This window comes from Oreochromis aureus, linkage group 10 (genome assembly GCF_013358895.1).
Source record: "Oreochromis aureus strain Israel breed Guangdong linkage group 10, ZZ_aureus, whole genome shotgun sequence".
NCBI classification, from domain to species: domain Eukaryota; kingdom Metazoa; phylum Chordata; class Actinopteri; order Cichliformes; family Cichlidae; genus Oreochromis; species Oreochromis aureus.
Window position 1 is genome coordinate 25123059 of NC_052951.1, and position 22382 is coordinate 25145440.

Here is a 22382-nt window from a genome sequence, read left to right on the forward strand (position 1 = left end):
AAAAAAGACAGCTTGTTTGAATTTGTTGGAGCAATTTTCCTCAGTAAATAAGACCAACACTAAAATGACTGAAAAGATCCAAAAATGATTCAACCTAGCCTGATTTAAATGTAAATAAGAGGGAGGGAAACACAGGTTTACAGTTGGTTTGATAAGTCTGATTCACAGATAATATACAGATGAGGTTGAAAAGCGTGACATAAACTCGACACAGAGGACGCTCGCCTTCAGAGTAATCTGTTGAGATGTGTTGGCTGAAGCATTGAGGCACAATTTTGATCTTTGTGTCACATTTTTTTTTGTCTTACAGTTTCTGTACTTAGAGAACATTTGGTAAGTGTTTGTAGACCAGTCCAAAGCAATCACACAGCGGTTTTCAATACAGAACTGTATGCCTCCCATCAGCCAGCTTTACCTTGGGACAGCAACCAGCAACCATTCAATCGGGGGATACAAATTTTTCCTGTGGCTGCCAGACGGCCACCAACTGGTCTCTAGGCCTATGTCATTGAGTCCTAATGGTATAATCATAGGAGGGAAACCAGTGGTTGGACATGCCAGCGCAACCAAATTACTGCAACTGTGAGCAATGTTGCCTATGAAAAGGTTGCTTCAGTGACAGGTACCAGGTGTGTAGTCAATCACCATCAGTTGCTGTCTTCAAAGAAACTTGGGCATCAAAACAGAGTTACAATTGCAATAAAACTGAATTTGCAACAGAATGGAGTCAAGTTGGCATTTGCATGCAGTCTGTTTGGGATAATACAGCCATCAACTGAGATAAACCAGTGAAAATCACAAATCTTTTGCTGTTTAGCATACAGAAATTAACATTAACTATTGACATTCAGACTCCAGCCTGAGGCTCACAGATTTGAAATTCAGAAATTCCTTCACAAATAGTGAAACAGTTACTAAAGAAACTATCAATTCAACTTTAAACTCATAGACACTGTGCAAACCAGTGTTTGAGTCCCGTATTGCAAAGACACACATCACAGACAAGCTGCTCAGCCCATACTGACTCAGATTGATTACACTATGTTGGCAATCTGTCTGTGTTTATCACGTAGACACAAATTATTTCCAAACCCTAACCAATCTGTCTGAGAGTGATTGCAGCCAGTCCCAGTCTGACCACAATTGTTGGGGGCGTTGCACGCTCAAACTCTGGGCAACCAGTTGGTCACTGCAACTACTTGGAGTCACTGTGAAAAACACTCAGTGCGATCACTGAGCAACCACCGATTTTTCCTAGGTGTTTTTACTATAGTGTGACTGAGACATACCACAAATTTTTTACCAGCAATTTTAATGAATTTTATATTGCAAATATATTATTACTACTGTACTGGCAACATTTGTAGATCAACAATGGATCACATGGTGGTACAATATCCCAGTTTCCTTATTTTCATCTTTCAGCTAATTGTTTTGATTTTCCCTGCTTTACATGCCCAACACCAAACAAGCTAGAGACAAGATAGCACCTGCTGGCTGAAATCAGTGGAGAACATCACTTCAATTTAATTTTGTTTTATTTATATAGCACCAGATTAAAATAACAGTCATCTCAAGGCATTTTAATGAATTTATTATAAAGAGCTTTTAATATAAGAGCGAGAACCTCAACTATATGACAGTCCCCTGTGAACAAACTCTCCTCTTTAAGAGGAAGAGACCTTGGGAAGAACCTTGAGCAGTAGAGTCAGGAGATGAGAAAAAAGTAGAGTGAATATTAAACCTATTCACCAAGCACCAAGTAACACAACTCTAAATGACTCCAAATGTTTGGTGCTTGTTGAACAAGTCGGCAGAAAACACACACTTTAAAAACGATGGTGTATCATTAGTATGCATAGAGGCTTTTTGCTCAAAACACCAAATACAAATACAGTATCAAATGGATTTAAGTAGATTCCAATAAATTATTTAACTGTTTGGGGAAATTATTTGATTTTGCTTTTATTTCAGTGACAAAAAGACAGAACGCTGAGCTGGAAGTTGAGGTGGAGTGGCTGAAGTGACTAGGTTTTTGTTGGAAGTGACCAGGATTAGAAATGAGTATTTCAGAGGGCCAGCTCAGGTTGAGCTAAGATGGTTTGGACATGCAGGGCAATGAAGAGGAGGGATAGGGGAAGAAGAAGACTACAGAGAAGGTTCATGGATGTAGTGAAGGAGGACATGGAGAGAGTTAGTGTGATAGAAGGGGATGGTAGGAATAGGGTGAGATGGAGGTAGATGATCTGAATGTGTGGCACTTGTAGGTTGCTTCGCTTTCACTCTTCTGTCCAGTTCATCCCAAACCAGCTGATGGGGTTTAAGTCTGGAGACTGTTCTGGCCACTCCATGTTTTCAAGCTTATCATCTTGTTCTTTTTTCCTGAGGTAGTTCTGCCATAGCTTAGACGTATGTTCTGGGTCATTATCCTGCTGTAGGATGAACCCCTGATCAACTAGGTGCATACCAGAGGGTATTGGATGGCGCTGCAGAATGCTGTGGTAGCTTTCTAGTAGTAGTTTGGTTCAGAGTGTCTCTCAGTCTGTTCAAGTCACCGACCCTGGATCCAGCAAAACAGCCCCAGACCATCATACGTCCTCATCCATGTTTGACAGTGGATGCCACACACTGTGGAACCATCCTTTCACCTACTCAACGGCGTGCAAAGATCCTGCGTGATGATTTCAAATTTAGATTCCTCAGTCCATAATACCTCTTCCAGTCTTCAGTAGTCCAGTGGCAGTGTTTCATTTGTCTTATTCTGACATCTTAGCAGTGGCTTTCTTGCTGCAACTCGTCCTGACAAACCTGCAGCTCGAAGTCTTCTCTTCACAGTTGAAACTGAAACTTGCTTATCACGAACACTATTAAGCTGTTGTCCTGTGAGCCGCCTATCACGCAAGCTGTTAACTCTCAGAAACTTGTCCTCTGACTCAGTTGTGGCTTTGGGTCTGCCAGACGTCCTCCTGTCAGAGTTGGCCCCAGTTTCTGAGTGCCTTTTAATGGTGAAGGCAGGCGTACTCACTGACACCTCGACTTTCTTTCAAATTTCTCTGTAGGAAAGACCGACATTTTTAAGTGTTATGATGGTCTGTCTCTCTTCCATTGTTAATTGCCTTTTTCCTCACCATTTTTGTTGCAACACACTACTTTCTGCAGTACAATACTATGCAACTGATGCTCACAAGGGTACGGTACCACAGTGTTTTCCAACACTGCTTGCATGCAGACAGAGGGGGTTGTAAGTAATCCAGAAAAGTTGGAACACCTGTAAGAATTAGTAGCACCAGCTTTCAAGGCTTGATTAACCTCCAGCTTTAAATTGTGTTCCATGAAAAAGGTCTTTTTGTATAATTCTGAAATGTACATTATTTTTCAGTTTTGAGTAACCTTAACTTTTTTTTTTAACCTCTGGCAGTTCACCACTTACCTTTGTACCATTTTAAGCTGTTGATTGGACTTGAACAACTTGAATTGCAATGAGTAACTGGAAAAGTTTGGGTTTTCTATTATTATTATTTTAACATTTGCCTCCTTATGTTCCACTTTACACTGATGAAAATGGGAGATATGCGAGAAGCTCATGTGAAAAATCTGTAGGGAAGTAAAAGTTAAGCAACGATGACAAACTCATCCTAAGCAACAGGGCCAAACAGTTGCTTTAAGTCTCTTGGATTCATGCACAACTTGAACCAATCCTAAACGTGCGACCCTAAAATTGAAGAGAAATTAAAACTACTCAGGATTTCTTCCAGTGAAAAACTCATTCGGTCCTCTTAAACACAGACACGCATATGCTCAATGAGCCGAGATTCGTGAGGCTTTCGCTGTGGCACTCAGTCAAATCAAATAAATGTAGCGTGTCATCTTTTTGCCATTTGTTCTGCAACACTTACAATTATGCTCACTTTAATACAGTGGAGAGGGATTTATTATTACATCCAACACACACACACTTTCCCAAAGGGGACAACGAAGGCTTCTATTTCAATTAAACTTCACGCTCACACATGCATTTTTAATCATGAGGCTCACAGTTACTGGCAGCATCCCACAGATCTGCATGAAACACAAAATGATCTCAGAATTTTTGAAGGTATTTTATTACCGGAGTGTGTACAGACCTTTTGCAATCATCAATTGTAGCAATTATTTAGAAAGCACCTTACTTTTTTTTCCCATAAAAAGTTAGACTGTTGAAAAGTCTAAATGCAGCAAAACAGTCCGGTTCCTCATATACGTTCAAATAGTCCCAATTCAAATCCAACCTCAACCTCAAATCGACCGCTGTCTGTGTGAAGAGGTCTGCTGCTGCACAAGAAAATGGCTGAGATGGAAAAGTCCAATTTGTGATTATAGGGCGCCATCTGGTGGTGGCTAAATGGAAAGAACCAAAAACCAAAGGCAACAGCAAGACAGCCTCTGAATGAGTACATACTGTATGTTTTATGGCTTAACAAAGACAAACACACAAAGAAAACACTCTTCTACATTTTTTTTTTCCTTCCAAATACCGTGCCACTTAGAATCAGTCAGAAAATTAAAATAGAAAATAAAAATCTATGTTACAGTCCATTATTTTACTATAACATTTCACAAATACTCCATCTATATAAACACTTATAGGAACACACAATATAACCCATTGTTGCTCTGCAAAGACCTCCAATCTCCACTTATTGAATTTAAATGTACATTTTTCCAGGTGCAAGTATAAACTCTTAATAGTAGGGTCAAGACATATCAATAAACTCTTTCCAATTGAGGTTTTTCTTGGAAATTGAAGGCATCTGCAGCACACTGCGAAAGCATCTTTTGCCTGTGGAATCAAAGGCAAAAAAAAGAGGAATTTGCAACACACAACACAAAAACAAAAACTCACTCCTTTAGTCTTTAACACAGGTCTCGTAAAGACCAAACCAAACGAAACTTTTCTTTACGCTTTTCATTACACAGTGCGATACCAACAGAAATTATCCAAAAATGTAGAATTAATACCAAAAAAATACAACACACAATTAAGTGTCCTGTGTCACTGAGCACGAAAGAATGAGGGTAGCTGTTTTTATTGACTGTACTGTGTTTACATGCATTAACCCGTATTTATCGGCCTTCTCTGGAAGCCTTTTGTACTTGAGGTGTAGCAATGTCTCATAGCATCTTTTTAAACTGTATATGTTCTGAAAATTAAATCTTAGAGTGAGTGTTCTCACTTGTTCAATCTGTTTTGTGTGGCACTGTGTGTTAAAAGACCGCAGAATGAACAGTGCACGTCTACATTTAAATGCTAGTGGTGACAAGTAAATAGGAAATTAAAAACAATATAGGAATTTTACAAACTTAATGCAAAAACAAGTTCCCGGCCTTAAGAAAAAATTTTCTTTTTCTTCTTCTTCTCTTCAAAATTAACTGATCACTAGTAAACGCCGCCTTCTTTCCTTGCAGGTAAAAACAAGGAGGGGAATATTCCGTACTTTTAGCTCGTCTCCAGCTTCGCCATTTCTTGCACGTAGATCCCGATGCTCTCGCTGTCAAACAGCACGAAGTAGACGGTCTTGATGGTGGAAGACATGGTGGCCACAAAATAACTGGAGATGGCCTTGAGGATCAGCTGGGCTGCCGTCTGCTTCGGGAAACCATTCCTGACGGGAGAGTTCACACACACTTAGTGAAATGTGGTCTCACACGCACACACTGCAGAGATTGTCATTATGTTAGTGGTAAGGATACACATGAAGGTAGTTATTTACTAGGCACATATTATAGATTGAATTTGGAACCAAGTTTTACTGCTTTCAACTCAGGCACCAATTTTAAGCTGTAAAAGGGTGAAAGGCGAGGTAAAGTTTTTCCTATAGCTGTTCAAACCTCATGAACCTGAACTTTGGCTGGCCCCTGTTATTCACTGGTTTCCAACCAGTGGCTCAACAAAGGTTGGGAGGATCAAATCTGAGCTGCTGATTATCAAGATAAGAAATGAGGAAAAAAAAAAAAAGGTTTCAAGCTAAATGCTAATGAGAACAAAAGTAAAAGTGCTAAAAAGTTTAGCAGGCTAATTACACACCGTTAGCTAAAAAAGTCAGACGTAGCCAGTATAACATCACCCATTGGTCTTGAAATTGTCGTCTTGTCAGCATTTTGGTCCTTAGATACTGAATGCAGCCACATTTGGATGAGTGGGTGTTGTGGATTAACTAAAGCTCATGCTAACTATCTTGTTTAGACCTCAGTAACACAGGCCTAAACTGTGTGACCATCCGAAGAGGTTAAAATAAACGTTGACCAGTTTGGAGTACATGCTGAAGGTTTCTGGGTGAAGCTGAGTTAAATCTGTTGCAAAGAAGGTGCAGCACCATAAAAACCTCCATGTGATTGCTTTAGCAGATTGCTGCAGTTGCCTGTAGTTTGCAGGAAAAACGCAGACTTGCCTGCAAACATTCGCCAATTTAATTTCCCCAGCCATAGTGAAACTTGGAAGACGTTCACGTTCGGCAGCCTTACTACGGCAAACATCATATTTCAAAAGGCACAGCTTTTACTTTAAAAGGTGAACAGCCTGGGTCACACTTTCAGAGTTTCACTCCTGCTAAATGAAAACTGAGTTGCAAACAAGTCAGCATATTCCATGCAAACTACTACCATCAAAGAAATCGCAGAAGGTTTGCAAAGAATTTCCTGCTACCAACAGACAACTGGTCACGGAATACACTCTGGATTAAATCACAACCTATTTTATCGCCGTCTACTCTAAATGAGGCCATAATTATTATTTTTTTCATTAAAATTAAAGACCATATATTTCTATTAAAATGCAAAGATGTGGATTTAGACCAGAAAATGCAATCTGATTGCTATGCAGGATTCAACTTCTGCAGGCCAAAGACAGAATGCAGACCAGATGCCTCTGTTCATCTTTTATAGAGAGTTTAAGAAAACAACAAGTGTGTTAAGACATAAGATGTTTGGAGATCACCAAAATTTTGCCAATTTATCCTCAGACAGATGTGAATGTGTGCAAAATTGACTAATGTGAAGCCACATAGCATTTTACTTTGGAAAATGTTGCTTTATTGCTTGATTTTGACGCAACAACATGCAGTGCTACCTTTTCAATCAAACCTTTGTTTGAACCAATGTCAAATATTCAGTAAAGTAATTGTGAGTAATTAATATCGAGTATGTAAATCTAAAATGAAGGATATAAGATTTCTGGCACTAAAAGCGGGTTTGATTTCAGTCTTATGGGGGGAAAAAAAACGCTTAAAATGCAACGTCACATACAGTCAGGATGTCATGTTGGCCATCTCCATCTTTTATATACAGTCTATGACCTCATTGTGCTGCTCTCAGTGTTATCTATGGGATCAAGCTGCATGTGTCTCAAGAATTTGTCTCAATCCCCATTTTAAGTTACAAAATAAAAGAAGGAAAACTGTATGGGTAGGCACATAAACATGAGCATGAACAATATTTTCTATAGCCGAAGATCCAAGAATGCTACTCAAAGATGTTATAAGGAGATTTGAGACAACGTTTCTCCCAGCTGGAATGTTATTTCAGGAGAACTCGGTACGGTTTTTTGGGTTTCCAAAGTGTTCATATTATCCCCCTTTTTAAAAAAAACACTTTTAGCTTTAGAAAAAAAAAAAAAAAAAAAACAGGTGAAAATGTCCTTAAGTGGATGATCATACTGCATACTGGTGATATACAGGATGTGGACCAGATAACATTACACTTTCTAAGAGTGTCTTGCTTTTACAGGTGTCTTTCATCTGCGTGTTTTCTTACCTTCCACTCCCGATGGAGGGAAAGGCCACAGACTTGAGTTTCTTCTCATCTGCCAGAGCGAGGCAGTTCTTCACCGTCTTGTCCAGCATCTCCTCGCACTTGTCGGAACCCCAGCCTGGACTGTTACAGTGGATGACGTACTTAGCAGGCAGGCCAAAGCCAGCAGTCAACACGGCTGAGAGAAGGGGGGGGAAGAGGGTGGGGGGGGGAGGATGGTTAATCACTATGAAGGAAAGAGGAGAGGAAATAGAGACACCAGGCGGAGAAGAACTGGGAAACAAGTAAGGATAAATACTATGCTTGCACAATATGCCAACATTTTTAGTCTTGTTGCAAGGATGAGACTTTTTTTGAAACACAGCCCTAGATTCATTTAGTCAGAACAGTCAAATGTCAAAGCTTCATTCACTCCGTTTTGTCAGAAATCAAAACCTACAAGTTGTTTGGAGGCCAAAGGTGCTAAAAGATCACTGCTTAGTGGAAAATGTCCAAAATCTCTGGGATATTTCAGTGAGGTGGGCTGCAGAAATTGTTCCTCCAGACAGCAGAGGAGAAGGGGAGGGGGGAGAACAGCAAAGAGGGGGAAGAAAAAGGAATGAAGTGAAAGTAAAAGAAAGAAAAATGAGAGACGCCTGTACTCTGTTGTTTAACATTTAGCTTAGTCTTCCCTCAAACCCAGCAGCTGTAAAAAGTGTAACTCAGCCAAAGCCTCTGATTCTGTGAAGTGCAAAAGCCTCCAGTCAGAGTTTATTAGCCCACAGCGAACGTGTGACTGGACCGAAGTCAAAGCTGAGGACGAGTTCATTTCCAGATGGCTCAGAGAGGACGGAGAGACTTCACACAGCTGAGCGAGAGCCAGTCACGCCGCATGTGTGATCTGGTTGTGAGGTAAAGTCGAAGGACGATGATGATTATGGTTTTCATGACTGCCTGCCGAGTCCAATTTGTTTTATGGTTTGGGTGGGAGGAAGTGTGTGTGGTGGTGTTTGTGCACTGCGCATAACCTGCCGATCAAACAATGATGAAATCCAGCCCTGCAACATTTATGTGGATTTTCTGCATCTAGGTGCAGGGAACTTATCTGGTTACGCTAATGATCGTTGTCTTTTAATCAATCTGCCACTGAAATATGAACACCATCACATGCTGCAAGAGATGAGAACCTTCAGGAACCCAGCATGTACCTGTGGGTCTGATACTGCCATTTACAGGCTAATAAAAAACAGTGCCAGCTGCTGGTCGATGGCCAGGCTAATCATATCGTTCATTTAAATTTTGATACTCATGTTAACCCTTTATTGACCCCAGGTCTGTCTGTCTTAATTTCTCCTAGAGACCAAATTCAGATGTTTTGGAGAGAAGAACACGCTTTACGGGGATATTCAGTGTACCACAACAACACTAAACATTCACAAGCCAATGCTGTCTGAACACAGACAAAGAATCACCTCCGCAAAGATTTTACCACGTGCACTTCACATTAGCTTACCCCTCAACCATTTTGTGCTAGAGAGAAAATTCAAATGGTTCCTGAAAAGATGAAACTAAATTTTTGTTCAATTTTACTGACAAAGTTACAAAATCCATCCATCAGTTCTGTATGAAACTTTGTTGATTATTATATGCATCCACTGAAAACATGACTGACATCAGACTTTATTTGCTTCATCTCTGCTGGACTGGGATGACCCATCAAGCTGCCTTAGGGTTGCAATGGGCCATATAGAGCAGCAGGATGGTGTTTGTGGGACTAATTGTGAATAAAGTGCAGTGGCAAGTTCCTTCATTAGTCACAAAGGAACATGTGCAAGAGTGTGGCTAATTACTGCGATTTTATAGTGCTGGACAACAATGGAGCTTCATGCCACTGATGATTAAGCAATATCGAGTTTTGGCTACTTGTTAATAGATAAACCCACTGCTGCTTTTCGTGCAGAGTGTATTACAAATGAATCGATTTATCCTCTAAGAACAGTAAATATTAAAGATTTAATGAGCTAACTGTAAATCAGTAAAATTATCAGTTTTGCTGTTTACTCAAGCCAGAATTCAGAATCTTGGCTGCTCATTTATAAAATCCTCTATAATCAGCAGAGCAAGTCAGGCTTCGCAGAAAACTAATGAAGGGAAATTTCATGCACTCTGAGCTTTGGTGTATAAATAAAACAATTAGCTTTTACTTACTCAGCTAATGTTTTATTTTATGTTATTATGCAGGCAGCAGCAGTAAGTTTAGAAATTACCACCTAAAAATCACTCGTACTTTCAGAATATTAAACTAAATGAATTACCTTGGATTTGAATAATTAACTTTAGTACCTGCCTGGACTTAAAATGTGGAACTTTGCTTGCAGAGAGACAAAAATGTTGGTAAAAGACATCACTGAGAACCTTTTGGACAGCTGTCCTGAGGCAGGTGTGGTCAGCGTGACCAGCGTGACCATAGGGCCGATCTCAGAATCCCCGTCAGGCTCTGCTGGCTTGGTTTTCAGTCACCTGGTAATCTATTTACGAGCTCCGCATAGAAAGCAGGATTAGGATACTGAGCGAACTTGGCTGAAGGTGGGCAGTATTTGAAAAAGTGAGTGTGAGTGATGAATAATGAGAGAGATAAAGCGAAAGAACCAGAGACAGATGGAGAAAGAATAAGAGGGACATTAAGAGGGAACAGACAAAGATAAAATAATCTTTAAGGACTAAAATAATATTGCTCTCTGAAGGGCGATCCCTGTAGCTGCAGACTAAAGTCGCCAAGAACAGATGTGATGTGCCAGTGCTAAATGTCTTTGATCACAGTCATGACCAAAAGAAAAAAAAGTTCCTGGATTCACGGTTTCAAGTTCAACACTGAGCTTTTAAGCAAAGAATGAATTAGTCTAAGTGTGTAAAATCTAGGCTTCCATGTCCAAAGAGCTAATCCTGGCTGCGGTGTCATTTTCTTAAGCTGGAAGGCCAAAAAGACCCTGCCCTGCTCTGCATGGTGTGCGAGATGAGAGATTTATTAGACACGCTGACATCACTGTCATACGAGCTGGGTGGTGCTCGAGTGGATCAATATGCACTTTTCCAACCCCTTTCAATCATGTAATCAGATCAAAGTGTGGAAAAATCTGATGCACAGTGTGTGAATGTTAAAGCAATTTCCAAAAAGAGGCAGAAGAAGCACATCTTGGTGTTACGCTCATACTTCCTTTCCAGCAAACCAAATGTTTCATTTAAAAAAATTTAAAGAAAAAAAAAAATTTAAAAAAAAATCTAGAAACAACACTGATCAAGAATGTTTCTGGATACCAAATTACATCCAACTTGTTAACATCGTTAAAAACACCCAGGAACAGTTGACATATACAATATACTTCAAAAAGAAGTAAGAACGAAAAGGTGGGAGTTGTTATTGAGCACTTAAAACAGAACTTTAAGCTAATCGCGTGAGGTGAGAAAAGTCATTTTTCTTTTATGGACAGTTTTGTTTTTTTCATCAGAGTGTGCATGAGAGCAAGAGATTGTTCCTTTTATTCCTAAATAAAAGGAACACTTTGAAAACACACAAGACCGTCAGGGTAAAAAAAAAAAAAAAAAAAAATTAAGTAAATAATCATGCTGGATTTCTTAGCTGACATCATGAATTGGGTGTGTTCAGTGAATCAATGGATGCCACTTCGATTGATGGAAATCAAAATTGTCAACCTACAGGGGGCGGAGTTCAAAGACACACCGAAAATCAAAGTGAAAAAATATTTTGGCAGGTTAGTCAATTTTGCTGAAATTTTATTCTGGCAACTCAAAGCGGTGCTCTGTATGGATGGACCCACGTGTTTGTTTGCCTGCTTGACAACATCAGGGCATGCTTTTAATGAGACGATGTCATGGATGGGGCCCTGGGGGATCTGGAGCCGGACAGTCTGAGGTGCAATCTGACAGCATCGGATAGGTCCAAGGATGTCATTCCAAGGATGTCATTCCGATCCCTAACAGCAGTCAGGGTGCCGTTGCCTAGCCCGTAGAAGCCTGTGCGTCCCTCCATACATATGCCTCCCTAGACTATCATCGACCCATCAGAAACCAGTCATGCTGAATGTTACAGGCAGCACAACGTTCTCTGTTGCTTCTCTGTGCTGGGAGGTGCAGCAAACCTTCTGGAAAAGGCACCCTTTGATGTGTCAGGAGTTGGACTACCTGTGCCACCTATGTAGAGCCCATGTATCACCTCATGATATCAGTAGTGACACTAACACTAGTGGCAGCACCTATGGTATGAATTTAAAATTCCTACATCGCTTTGTTCACAAGTTACTGCATTCACAAATTTGAGTGTCCATGTCCTCGCCCGCCCAGAGGTGGTGCACCTTTAGTTAATTTCTTGTTAACACCAAAGCAGCAACAAACCCCTCTGCATTTATCTGACCAGATCAATATCCCAGATTTTTAAATGACTTGATGCCACAGTCTGAATAAAAAGTGTTCCTCTAATTTTTAATCGAGTAGTTTATAAGTTTCAAGAAGCATAACTAGTTACTGTACAAGCCAGTTACAAGAAGACAGTGTGAGGAGCACTCTGATGTGATTGGAGGATAAGGTTAGTGTAGGCAGGTTAAAGCAGTAGACCTCATCCAATCAGCAACTTTTTCAGACTTCAAAGAAAACTAAACTCCGAACCTGCTGGCTCATCACATGGTCTCGTAATCATTACCAGAAATTATAGGAGTTTTTGTCACTCTTTCAGGCTTGATAAATCCTCTGAAACGTATAAAAAAAATTTTTTAAAATAACTCACTAGGATTATCTGGATATTCCATCATTGAGCAGGCATTTAGTTTTGAATTTCTGGATTTGGATCTTGTATTTATTTCTAAGTAAAATATATAATGTCCCCTTGTTCAGCTGATACTCCTCTTACTCAGTGATGATGATGCTTCAGTTCACCTGTGTTGCCAGCCTAGCATCATGTAGCAGGTTTTTATACCCCTGTGTTTATGGCAATTTATCTTTTTATATCATTAAAATACCACAGCGTTTATTTGAAAAAACATATTCTGCCAAATTTTTATCATTTCCACATGTTTATCTGTATATGGTGTTAAAATAATGGTGCTAGAATGATTTAATGTCTTATTTACAGTACCACAGCAAAGTCCGAGCCAGATCTTTCAGGCCTCCTGATATAACCTCTACTTTCTGTGTCCCAAAAAAATAAATAAAAATAATCCTCTGTGCACTTACCACCAGCCACCTCCAGAGGGCCGTTTTTCTTCTTCAGCTCTTGCACTGCATCGGTGAACTCTTTACCCCCCTTTTTCTCCAGAGCAGAGCCTGCAAGGGGAGAGAGGACTGAGGTGAATGCATCCTCACATACTGCAGAGAGAAAAACAGCAGGCAAGAAGAGAGCTGACTGGTGATCATGCAGACAGACAGGCAGGCAGGCAGGCAGGCAGACACACAACAGACAATGATGCTGTCAATCATTTCCCCCAGCCTCTCTCTGAATCTCTGCACTCACATTTGTAATCAAACATACATGTTCCTGTTACTTTAATTTTAAGAGTCTGGGAAAGTCTCACAAATGAAGTGTAAGGATTCAAAGCTGCCATTTTCAGAATGACTCATTCTGAGAGTTAAACTAATGTATTAAAGCTTCAGTCTGTAATTACTTCCCTCTGTCCTTCCATAGTGGCTTATATGCAGTGAGGAGAGTATTTTCTTTCACTCTCAAACTAGCAACAAAAAAAGTGGGTGGGGGGTGGGAGAATATTATAGTTAACAATGTAAAAGCTTTGCAGCACTGGTGAACTGACTTAAAGTAAAATAGTCCTAGGAATTTAAGTTTAACTATGATACTTGATTTCATGTGTATTCATGTCTCACTGACGACATTTATAGGACTTTAAAATGCACTCAGAGCTAAAGAGAGAAGAGGGGAGGCGATGTAACGTCACCAGAAGCAGACAAATGAATGCTCTGGCTGCAACAATATTAAAAACAGGCAGGGGGGGGGGGAACCAACATCTGGAAGTAAGAGTGAAAGTCAGCATTTTAAAGAAAAGCCCCTCAAATCATTTAACAGTCATTACAAGAAAAGCAGACAAAGGGTGCTGGTCCTCGTAGGTAAAGAGCTAGTTAATATTTGTTCAGTCATTAATCCAAATTGCCACAAATCAACCCTCACGGGTTTTAATATGAAGCTTCAGGAAACAGCGTCTTAGACATTTTCTCTCTTTCTAACCATCTGAACTGACAGCACAGTCAGAGAGGTTAAATGTCACAGGAAATGAAGTGAGTCCCAGACTGTCTGCGTTTCAGTCGAGTGGAACAAAGCAACAACAAGCAGCAGCACTGTTTTAGGATCACACTGAGAAAGTGTGCGTATGCATTACTTGATGCACTCAACTGCTCCCTGTGCATCGCATTTCTGTTCCTCTATAGGACTAAGAGAATCACTAGGAGTAGCATAAACATTGTGTACATATTCTTTGGCGGGAATAACTATAAAAGGTTGTTGGAGAGAGCGCAAAGCAAAAATATGCACTACCCAGGTTAATTATTACACATTCTGCAGGCAAGCTGGAAATAATACCTGGATGATGTGATAATAAACTGGCAAAGATTTGAAAGTTAGCTGAGACCGTGAACATTTACTGCAGTCTGGTTAAGATTTTGTGGCAAGGAGCCAGACTCACAAAGCAGGAGGAATAATTTAGGCAGAAGATATGATATGACTCTGAAAGCTTGTTGAACACGCTTACAAAAAGCTTATAACACTACGCGCCAGATACATCTCTGAAAAGCTGTCACTGAAGTATGTGGCAGTTCAGCTTTTCAAACACATATAAACCTCACACAGTGCTTCGACCCCTGGTGCTGACGTGGGAGCTCGAGGTCACCCAGCTATCTACACTTACACTGCTTTGAGAATGAGAACGAACGGGAACCAGTTTCGAAACATTCTGAATCGAGATGCAAACCAAAATTCACATGAAGCAATTGAGTTGAGTGTCCACATTTTGTTTGCCTACTGGCTTCGGTTTATGGAAAACATAGCGTGTGAATGCAGAACATTTTTTTGGCAGCCAACTTTCAGATCTTGGCAGTTACCCACAAGTACCTCATTGCACTAATCTTACAGTCTTTACTTGCACTTTTCAAGCCTCTGCAAGTTAATTTTTCACTGATAATGAAGTATGGTTTTTCCTCCCTTTTCACTTTTTAACCATTGAGCAATTCTGATCATATATTCTGTGGTTATGCTTTTACAGTAAGAACAGCAGGGAGCTTGGTCGTGGTCTAAAAAGCGCTTCATTAAAGAATAAAAACTGTGCTGCTGCTGTGATGTTTGCCCACAGACTGCAGCGCTGACCATCTGGATATGCAGAGGGAGAGCAGACAGGCAGTCGTGGTGTCTGCGGTGTCAGTGGTTCCTTTACCTACTTCACCACCTGTATAGAGGGAGGAGTTGGTCGGGTGAACGACAGCGTCGCTCTCCACGATGGAAATGTCGGCTTGGACAACTTGCAACTACAGACAACGACAACGACAGGCAAACAAACATGGTGGTAAAAAACACAGTGAGTGACCAGGAGCAATAAGATGGCAAAAAAGAAAAGAAATAAATAAATGAATGAAAGAGAAGAAGAAAAGAGAAAGTGAGCACGCTCCTTATTGGCTGAGGACATCACAGGGAACAAGGAGGCAACTGAGGAAATGGTAGGTCATGTTACAGTATGTAATTAGGAAGCAGGACTGCACAGTTGGCTAGATTTGCTTAAAATAAAATAAGAATAGAGTAAATAATCCAAAAGCGTGTAATTGTCAGGGCATATAACCACACCCCAAAATATTTTTATTCCTACAGTTTCCAGGAGCAGAATTGAATCCATCCAACTGTGTCATCCCGAGTCCTGAATGTTATGATCGCACTCCAGGTGAACAACCTCACAGTCAGGCTGAAGGGAGCGCCTAAAAGAGGCTCGTGACGGGTTTTCTCTTGCTCTACTTCAGTGCACTACAGTGATCTTCAAACATTATAAAAGGTCCTGCAGCCCTTTGAAAGGAGGACAACCTGGAATGAACCGCAACACATTTACACAACAGGAGGAGCAAGCAGGATCGCTGCTCTGAGGAGCTTTGAGAAAATCCTTGAAAGTCTCCACAGAAATCGCTTTCTTCTCCTAGAAGCGGCATTTTATCCATGCTTTTCTATTGATTTGAAGGAAAATTTCCACCTTTCTGCTCTTATATTCACAAGTCAAAGAGCCGGAACGGCTACTTTAAGAATCAAAGCATCTCATAGTTTATTCACACTGTGAGCAGTTCTGTTACTTCCAAGGAGCTGACCATCCAGCAAGCATCGAATAACTCTACTAAGGAACGTTTACAGGAGCATTAACCAAATAGATTATAAGCATAAATAAAAACAAGACGCAGTTATTTAAACCCACACCCAAAAAAAGATCTAATCTATCATTTAGTGTTTACTAAGTTTTAATATAACTGATCTTCTATTTCTATTAAATAGAACATTACACAATTTATTTCATTTACATATAATTTAGAAAATTTCATTACTTCAGTGTTTTCAGACTGCTGCCACAAACACTGTCTCCCCATGAAACCAATAAACAAAATGAGATTATTAATATTATTTTATTTCCCTAATTTGTTTGCACTTGTTTCATTTCAGTGCATTGTGAGTGTATCTACTTTTATTGACTTTTAAATGCTAGTTTATCCCACAGTTCTCTTAAGTGCATGTATGAGGGAGGCACAGGAGAAGCCATTTGCTCCATGTAGCAGAAAAGAGACAGTGTTAAGTTTCTCAGAAACTGTTGACCTAATGTCAGCAGAAAAAAAAATATTAAAGTATTAATTTGTCCCAAACCAAAGAAGAACAGCTGGTGTCATACAAATCTTATGGCAGGGAAGTTTTAGCTACAGCACTAAAGAAGCTCTGCCTTTGAATGACAGCTGAACAGTGTAAGGCTAACCGCTGCAGAGGACCACCCGCCACCTCAAAGCAATCAACCCAGAGGAAACAATCAGGTTTTTAAAATGCTATTTGAAGCGCAACCAGTTTGTAGTTTCAACATTAATTGTATTAAACTGTGATTTCTAATCAGCAGGTATTTGCGATGCATTATCTACATTTTCTGTTCCTTAATACATTTCTATGCTGACGCTGCTGCAAAAAGGCTTTCGTGACGTTCACCCATGGCCATCAGGGAAAAAAGAAAAGATTTTTATCGTTTTCACCTTCTGTTAAACCGAAACTAAATTATCTCTTCCACTGTCCACCATCTGAACCGAGCTGCTCGCAGTGTGAAAGAATGGAACGGGTGGAAAAAGGCCCTCTAAGAAGCTTGAAACTTTGGTATTTTTAACACAGTAAGGATTTAAGTTAGAAGAAGCTGTACTGTTGAACCTTCAATGATTTTGAATATCTAAGCCCACGCGGATGAGAAGGGGTGAAGGAAGGAGGGCAGGGAGTTGAGGAGCTCACCTAGATCATCTTTAAGTTCAAGTTCAGCATTGGTGGGGTTGATGACCCCCTCCACGTCAAAGCCAGCCAAGTTACTGACCTCGCTGTGGATGAGGTTGAGCTGCGAGGCGAAGAGCAAGGGGGGGGGAGCAGGCATGCCAAGGAGGAGGTGGACAAGAAGGAAGAGGTGAGGAAGCAAAGCCATTAAAACCAGAGTAACACTGCAGCTCAGCAGGGATACCTTGACTTTCTGTTCAATTACAGAAATGGACACAGTGCACTTTGTTTCCTAAATTTAGATTTAAAGCCAATTTTGCACAGGGCATGCAAGAAAACACCTGAAAAAGATTTATTTTGCAAACCTTATATGCATTTATTAAACACTACTTTAAAGATGAATGTTACAGTATCTAGTTGGAGGCCAACTATTAGCACACTGGTCCTTTAGATGACATGATAAAGTGCTTTCATTTGCAACTTTTCAACGCAAAACTAAAAATAACTTAAAATCTTACTATTGCTATAAAAAAAATGTATTTTGTCCAGAGGGGATGCAGCCTATGGCACTCTACATTTAAATGCAATGACTTATGTTTATTGAACGCATTTTAAAACAAGCTTATATTAGTAGAACGTCCCGTGGTGTCCCACAAGGCTTCCAACTCCTACATGTCTTGCAATAATCTGTGTAGAGTACAAAGGAGAATCCCGCTGCATTAACTGAACAAGATAAATCTGCTTCTTTGTTGACTTGACTTTAAGTTTTATTTCATGGTAGTAGGACCAACAGTTTCCAGAAAACGAACTGAAAATGTCAAGGTATTCCTCTGAATGTTTATCATTTCAAACAGACATCCAGTAAGCACCTCTCAGCTTAAGATTCAATAGTCATCTGCTATTCCCCAGACACTATATTTCAGCAACAAGCATTTGAAAGTCAGAGTTATTGATAAAGGCCCAGATTGTCCCAAAGAAAAACAGAAGCCAAGAAGATCAGAAAGAACGATAGCAGTTACAACAATTGAATCTTAAAAAAAACACACAGAATAAAAGACTAGATTTTCTATTAATGACTTCATTATCACAGTCAGTGGGAGGTTTATTGCATTCATCTGATTAATTATCATCCACTGATGATAACTGCTGCTGTAATCTTTGGTCAGCTACACAATCAAGCACTAATACTCTGCTGCTGCCGAGTATAATATTTCCAATCCACAAATGAAAAGCTGAAAGCATTTTTCAGCATCTAATCATTTTTTTAGTCCTTGACTAAAACACTACAGTACACTACATGCATCATCAAGGAATGCAAGCACTTCATTGTTCTTTGTTCATTGTTACAGCTCATAAAAGATTCACAAGCACGGTGCCAAGAGTCATTATGCTTTTAAAGTATCAGCGGTAGCAGAAGACGGCAGCTAAATCAGGGCAGAATCAATTCTAATTCACTAGAAAGAAAATGTCAAGTTAATTAGTATGAAATGACATATTAGCATCAACATACACAGGGCAGAACAAAGCATGCAGAGCTGCCAACTGCCAGGTGAAAGCTAAACCCTCGGTCACACCGGGAGAGAGACCAAGCAACTCCCCGGTGCATTTTTCCTTCGCAACCGGTCGTTGCCAGATTGTCACTGACTCGTCTCCAAGTCTGTGTGACTGAGGCCTGAGGTGAAACCTTAAAGTAAATTTCTTTTCCCAATGCATTTCTTCTTTTTTTTTTTGTATTAAAACACTGTAAGAAAGTATTTTATGATTCAAGAATTTTTAAAATAAAAAGGAGTTCTACACTTAGTGGACACTTTGTTGGGTAAACCTGTTCTCTGCACGTAGATATGGTCAAAATGACCTACCGACGTTCAAACCGAGCATCAGAATGGTTGAAAGAAAGGTGATTAAAAGAGGCACTGAATATGGCATGCTGACTTCCAGATCTACTGGGATTTTCCTGCACAATGATTTACAGAGAATAGCCAAAAAAGAAAAAATATCAAGCAAGCCAGGTCATAGGAGAAGACCGCTTTAAGCCGATACAAAGGCAACAGTAACTCAGATACACCCTTTTGTTACAACTTAAGGTATGCAGAAGAGCATCTCACAACACATCAAACCTTGAAGTAGATGGGCTACAGCAGCAGAAGACCACACCAGGTGCCCCTCCTGTCAGCTACAAACAGGAAACTGAAGCTTCAGTTTGAACTGGCTCACCAAAACTGGACAAGATAAATCTAGAAAAACGTTGCCTGGTCTGATAAGTCCTGATTTCTGCTGTGACATTAGGCCTAAAAACAAAAGCATGGATCCACTCAGCCTCATATCGGTGGTTCTGGGTGGTGGTGGTCTAACTGCTACTACTGTCTAATACAAGTAAAGTGTCCAGACATTGTTCTGTCATTACTAATAAGTGTTTAATTTATGATAAAGTATCAAAAGCTTTAGTGAAAGGTGAAAAAAGTCAGACTGGTGTTGCCTAACAGGAATGCTGTTCATTCAAATATTTGTCTACACATTAAAGAAAAAAAAAAGTTAGCACAAAGGGTAAGAACAAGGGTCAGATTCATATTAAATCAGCAATTATCTTCAATTCCCAATGTGTGAAATTAATAAAAAAAGGGAACCGGTGGCACTTTTTGCATCATTCTTGAGTCATTCATTCTCTAACACACAGTGTCACTTCGGTGCCTTTTATGTTTTGTTTTATTTAAACCTCCAGTGATTTTCATGAGCATCTGATCTGATGACAGTCTTATGATCTTGAAGTATATTCTCAAAAAAAAAAAAAAAAAAAAAAAAAAAAATAATATCTTTTGAAGGGGTTCTGATTATGACTTGTAGCAAACTTACTTTCAGGTTTCAGCTCAGCGAAAGGGTTAGAAAGCAGTTTTTAATGCTCAGCAGGACCAAAGCAATGGGAGCTAACGGATCACAAAATATGTAGACACAAAATATCTCTATATACACACTCCACGTGAGTTACAACAAAACTATCACAATTTTCAGTGTGAGGAAGCTTACTTATATTAAACAGAATAGCAGAAGCTTCCTTTTAAGAGACCAACTGAATGGCTTAGATGTTATCAAATCATCTTTGACGGATTTCCCGTGTTAGATCTAGTTCAGTCATGAGGGAGCAGCACAGATAAAAGGCTGAATAAAAACAGTCGGATGTAATATGAAGGCAACAGTTTGAGTCTACCAAGACCCTGAGAGACCCTGTGGCAGCGCATGAAAGATTCTTTTCTGCTTCTTATCTGATTTGAGTTGTACACACTGAGCATTTGGTTGCTAAAGAACAACAGGTCACATTGAAAACATAAGAAAACTCACAACTGAAATAAGAAAAACATTATCTCAAGCTGTCCATCCTTTAAATGAAAAGTTATTAAACGCTGACCTCAGCATTGCTTTTTAGCACAACAGACTCCCCTTAAAACCCTCACCAGCCTTTAATATCCAACATATGCAAACAGTTTGGCTCTATGTACGTTTTACTGCATCTTTAAAAGACTTGTGTAGACTTTCTTCTTAAGCCTCATAAATCACCATCTAAAACTTGAACTCGACTCTGTATAATTAGCGGTGACCTGTGTTGAGGTTAGTGCATGTCTGAATTGACAGAGGACTGACCTTTTGACCCAGGAAGAGGCTCTTGGTGGAGAGCACGGTGAAGCTGTCAGATGGAGATCCCTCTGTAGTGCTGTCCGCTGACGCCGCCTTGCTCACCTCACCCTGCTTCTGTTGAGGACACAGAATACATGTTGACATGTGACACTTCACTTCTAACTGCAGCAATAATGCCCCCCCACCCCCACGGGAGGGTCAGAGGTCAGCTACTGCCTCTGTGTTAAAGCTGCAGGTTTTAATAATATCTTGCCTCAGTTTTGTGTCTTCAGTTGCATTTATTTCTGAAAGTTAGTGAAGTCACTCCTGCAGCGCCATTAGTTCCCCGTTTCATTTTCTTTTCCTACCATGTGGAAAAGGATGAAACCTCAATTTCAATAATAATTTCCTGATGTTACCTGAATGCAAATTATTTTGTTCCAAACTTAAGCTCCAGAAGTGTTAAATCCACTCCAGATATAACTGGGGCAAAAAGGTTTGCTTAAACATAGTGTATGTTTTCTTGAAGGGTGGGGGTTTTCTGCTCCTACTTGTCTTTCCAAATTTGATTATTCTCAATTTGCTTGGTTTCTGTTTTTTGTCTGCGTGGAATTTAATTGAGTGTAAAGAGGGTGTATTTCCTCTCTTACAGCCACAATGGGTCAAACGTGTGTTTGTGAAGTGGTGCAGCTCCACAGCTATCAGCAGGAGAGCAGGAATAGCTTTCCTGCAATCAGCAGTGGAGTGTCTAGCATCTGTCGCCATGGTGAGTATGTATGCTTTTTTAAAAAATAAATAAATAAAATAAACCCAATAGTTTGGAGGATTTTGAGACGTGCCCGACAATTAAGCGCAGTAACGACCAATGATACACTTCAAACAGTTAAAATCAGTCACAGTCGTCTTAAAGGCATCAGTCTTGTTCACATTAAGGCATACCTTAGCCTTGCCTCCTGCCTTTTTCCCACTCAGTTTCTTAGCTGTCGTTTTCTTGACCGACTTGGGTTTCTTCTCGGGGGCAGGTGAGACGGGCGTCTCCAGTTTCCCCTTGGCGCCTCTCTTCTTGGCCAGCAGCTCTGGATGGATGTTGGGCAGGACTCCACCTGCTGCAATGGTCACGCCTTTCAGCAACTGCAACAGAAATGTGAAATTAGACAGACCAAGACAAAGTCCACGATGCCCTGCACCACCTGGAAGTTAGGATCATTATCTATAGAGCAGCTCACCTGGTTCAGCTCCTCATCGTTGGCGATGGCCAGCAGGATGTGTCGTGGTGTCACACGACCTTTTTTATTGTCTCTGGCCGCGTTACCTGCCAACTCCAGAATCTCAGCTACATGGTTTGTTTGTTTTTTTAAAAAGAAGAAGAAGAAAAAGAAATCATCATCAAAGGTGCTTAAAAAGAAACGGCTTTGTGTCCTGAATGCTGAACGTATGAGTGAACCTGATTAACTTTCATGAGGTCTTCAAAGAGTAAATGTGCCTCCGAATGTGATTTAAAGCAAACATCAGGACAAACATG

General features: G+C 40.1%; 1 protein-coding gene across 10 annotated transcripts in view; it reads right to left on the bottom strand.

Annotated features, from left to right (window-relative positions):
- Window positions 1-4076: 4076 nt before the first annotated feature.
- LOC116319030 (core histone macro-H2A.1) overlaps window positions 4077-22382 on the bottom strand; it is a 36764-nt gene continuing 18458 nt past the window's right edge. For 3 of the 10 annotated variants that reach the window (XM_031738248.2, XM_039618284.1, XM_031738249.2), the window contains 7 exons: window positions 22087-22193; window positions 21800-21991; window positions 20888-20995; window positions 17279-17378; window positions 13009-13098; window positions 7789-7963; window positions 4086-5642 (listed from right to left, as the gene is read on the bottom strand). In XM_031738248.2, coding sequence (XP_031594108.2) covers window positions 5477-5642; window positions 7789-7963; window positions 13009-13098; window positions 17279-17378; window positions 20888-20995; window positions 21800-21991; window positions 22087-22193 — 938 coding nt within the window. In that variant the 3' untranslated portion in view covers window positions 4086-5476. Of the gene's footprint in view, window positions 5643-7788; window positions 7964-13008; window positions 13099-15206; window positions 15298-17278; window positions 17379-20887; window positions 20996-21799; window positions 21992-22086; window positions 22194-22382 lie in introns of those variants that run through there. The other 7 variants (XM_031738246.2, XM_031738250.2, XM_039618286.1 and 4 more) reach the window with 7 other exon arrangements.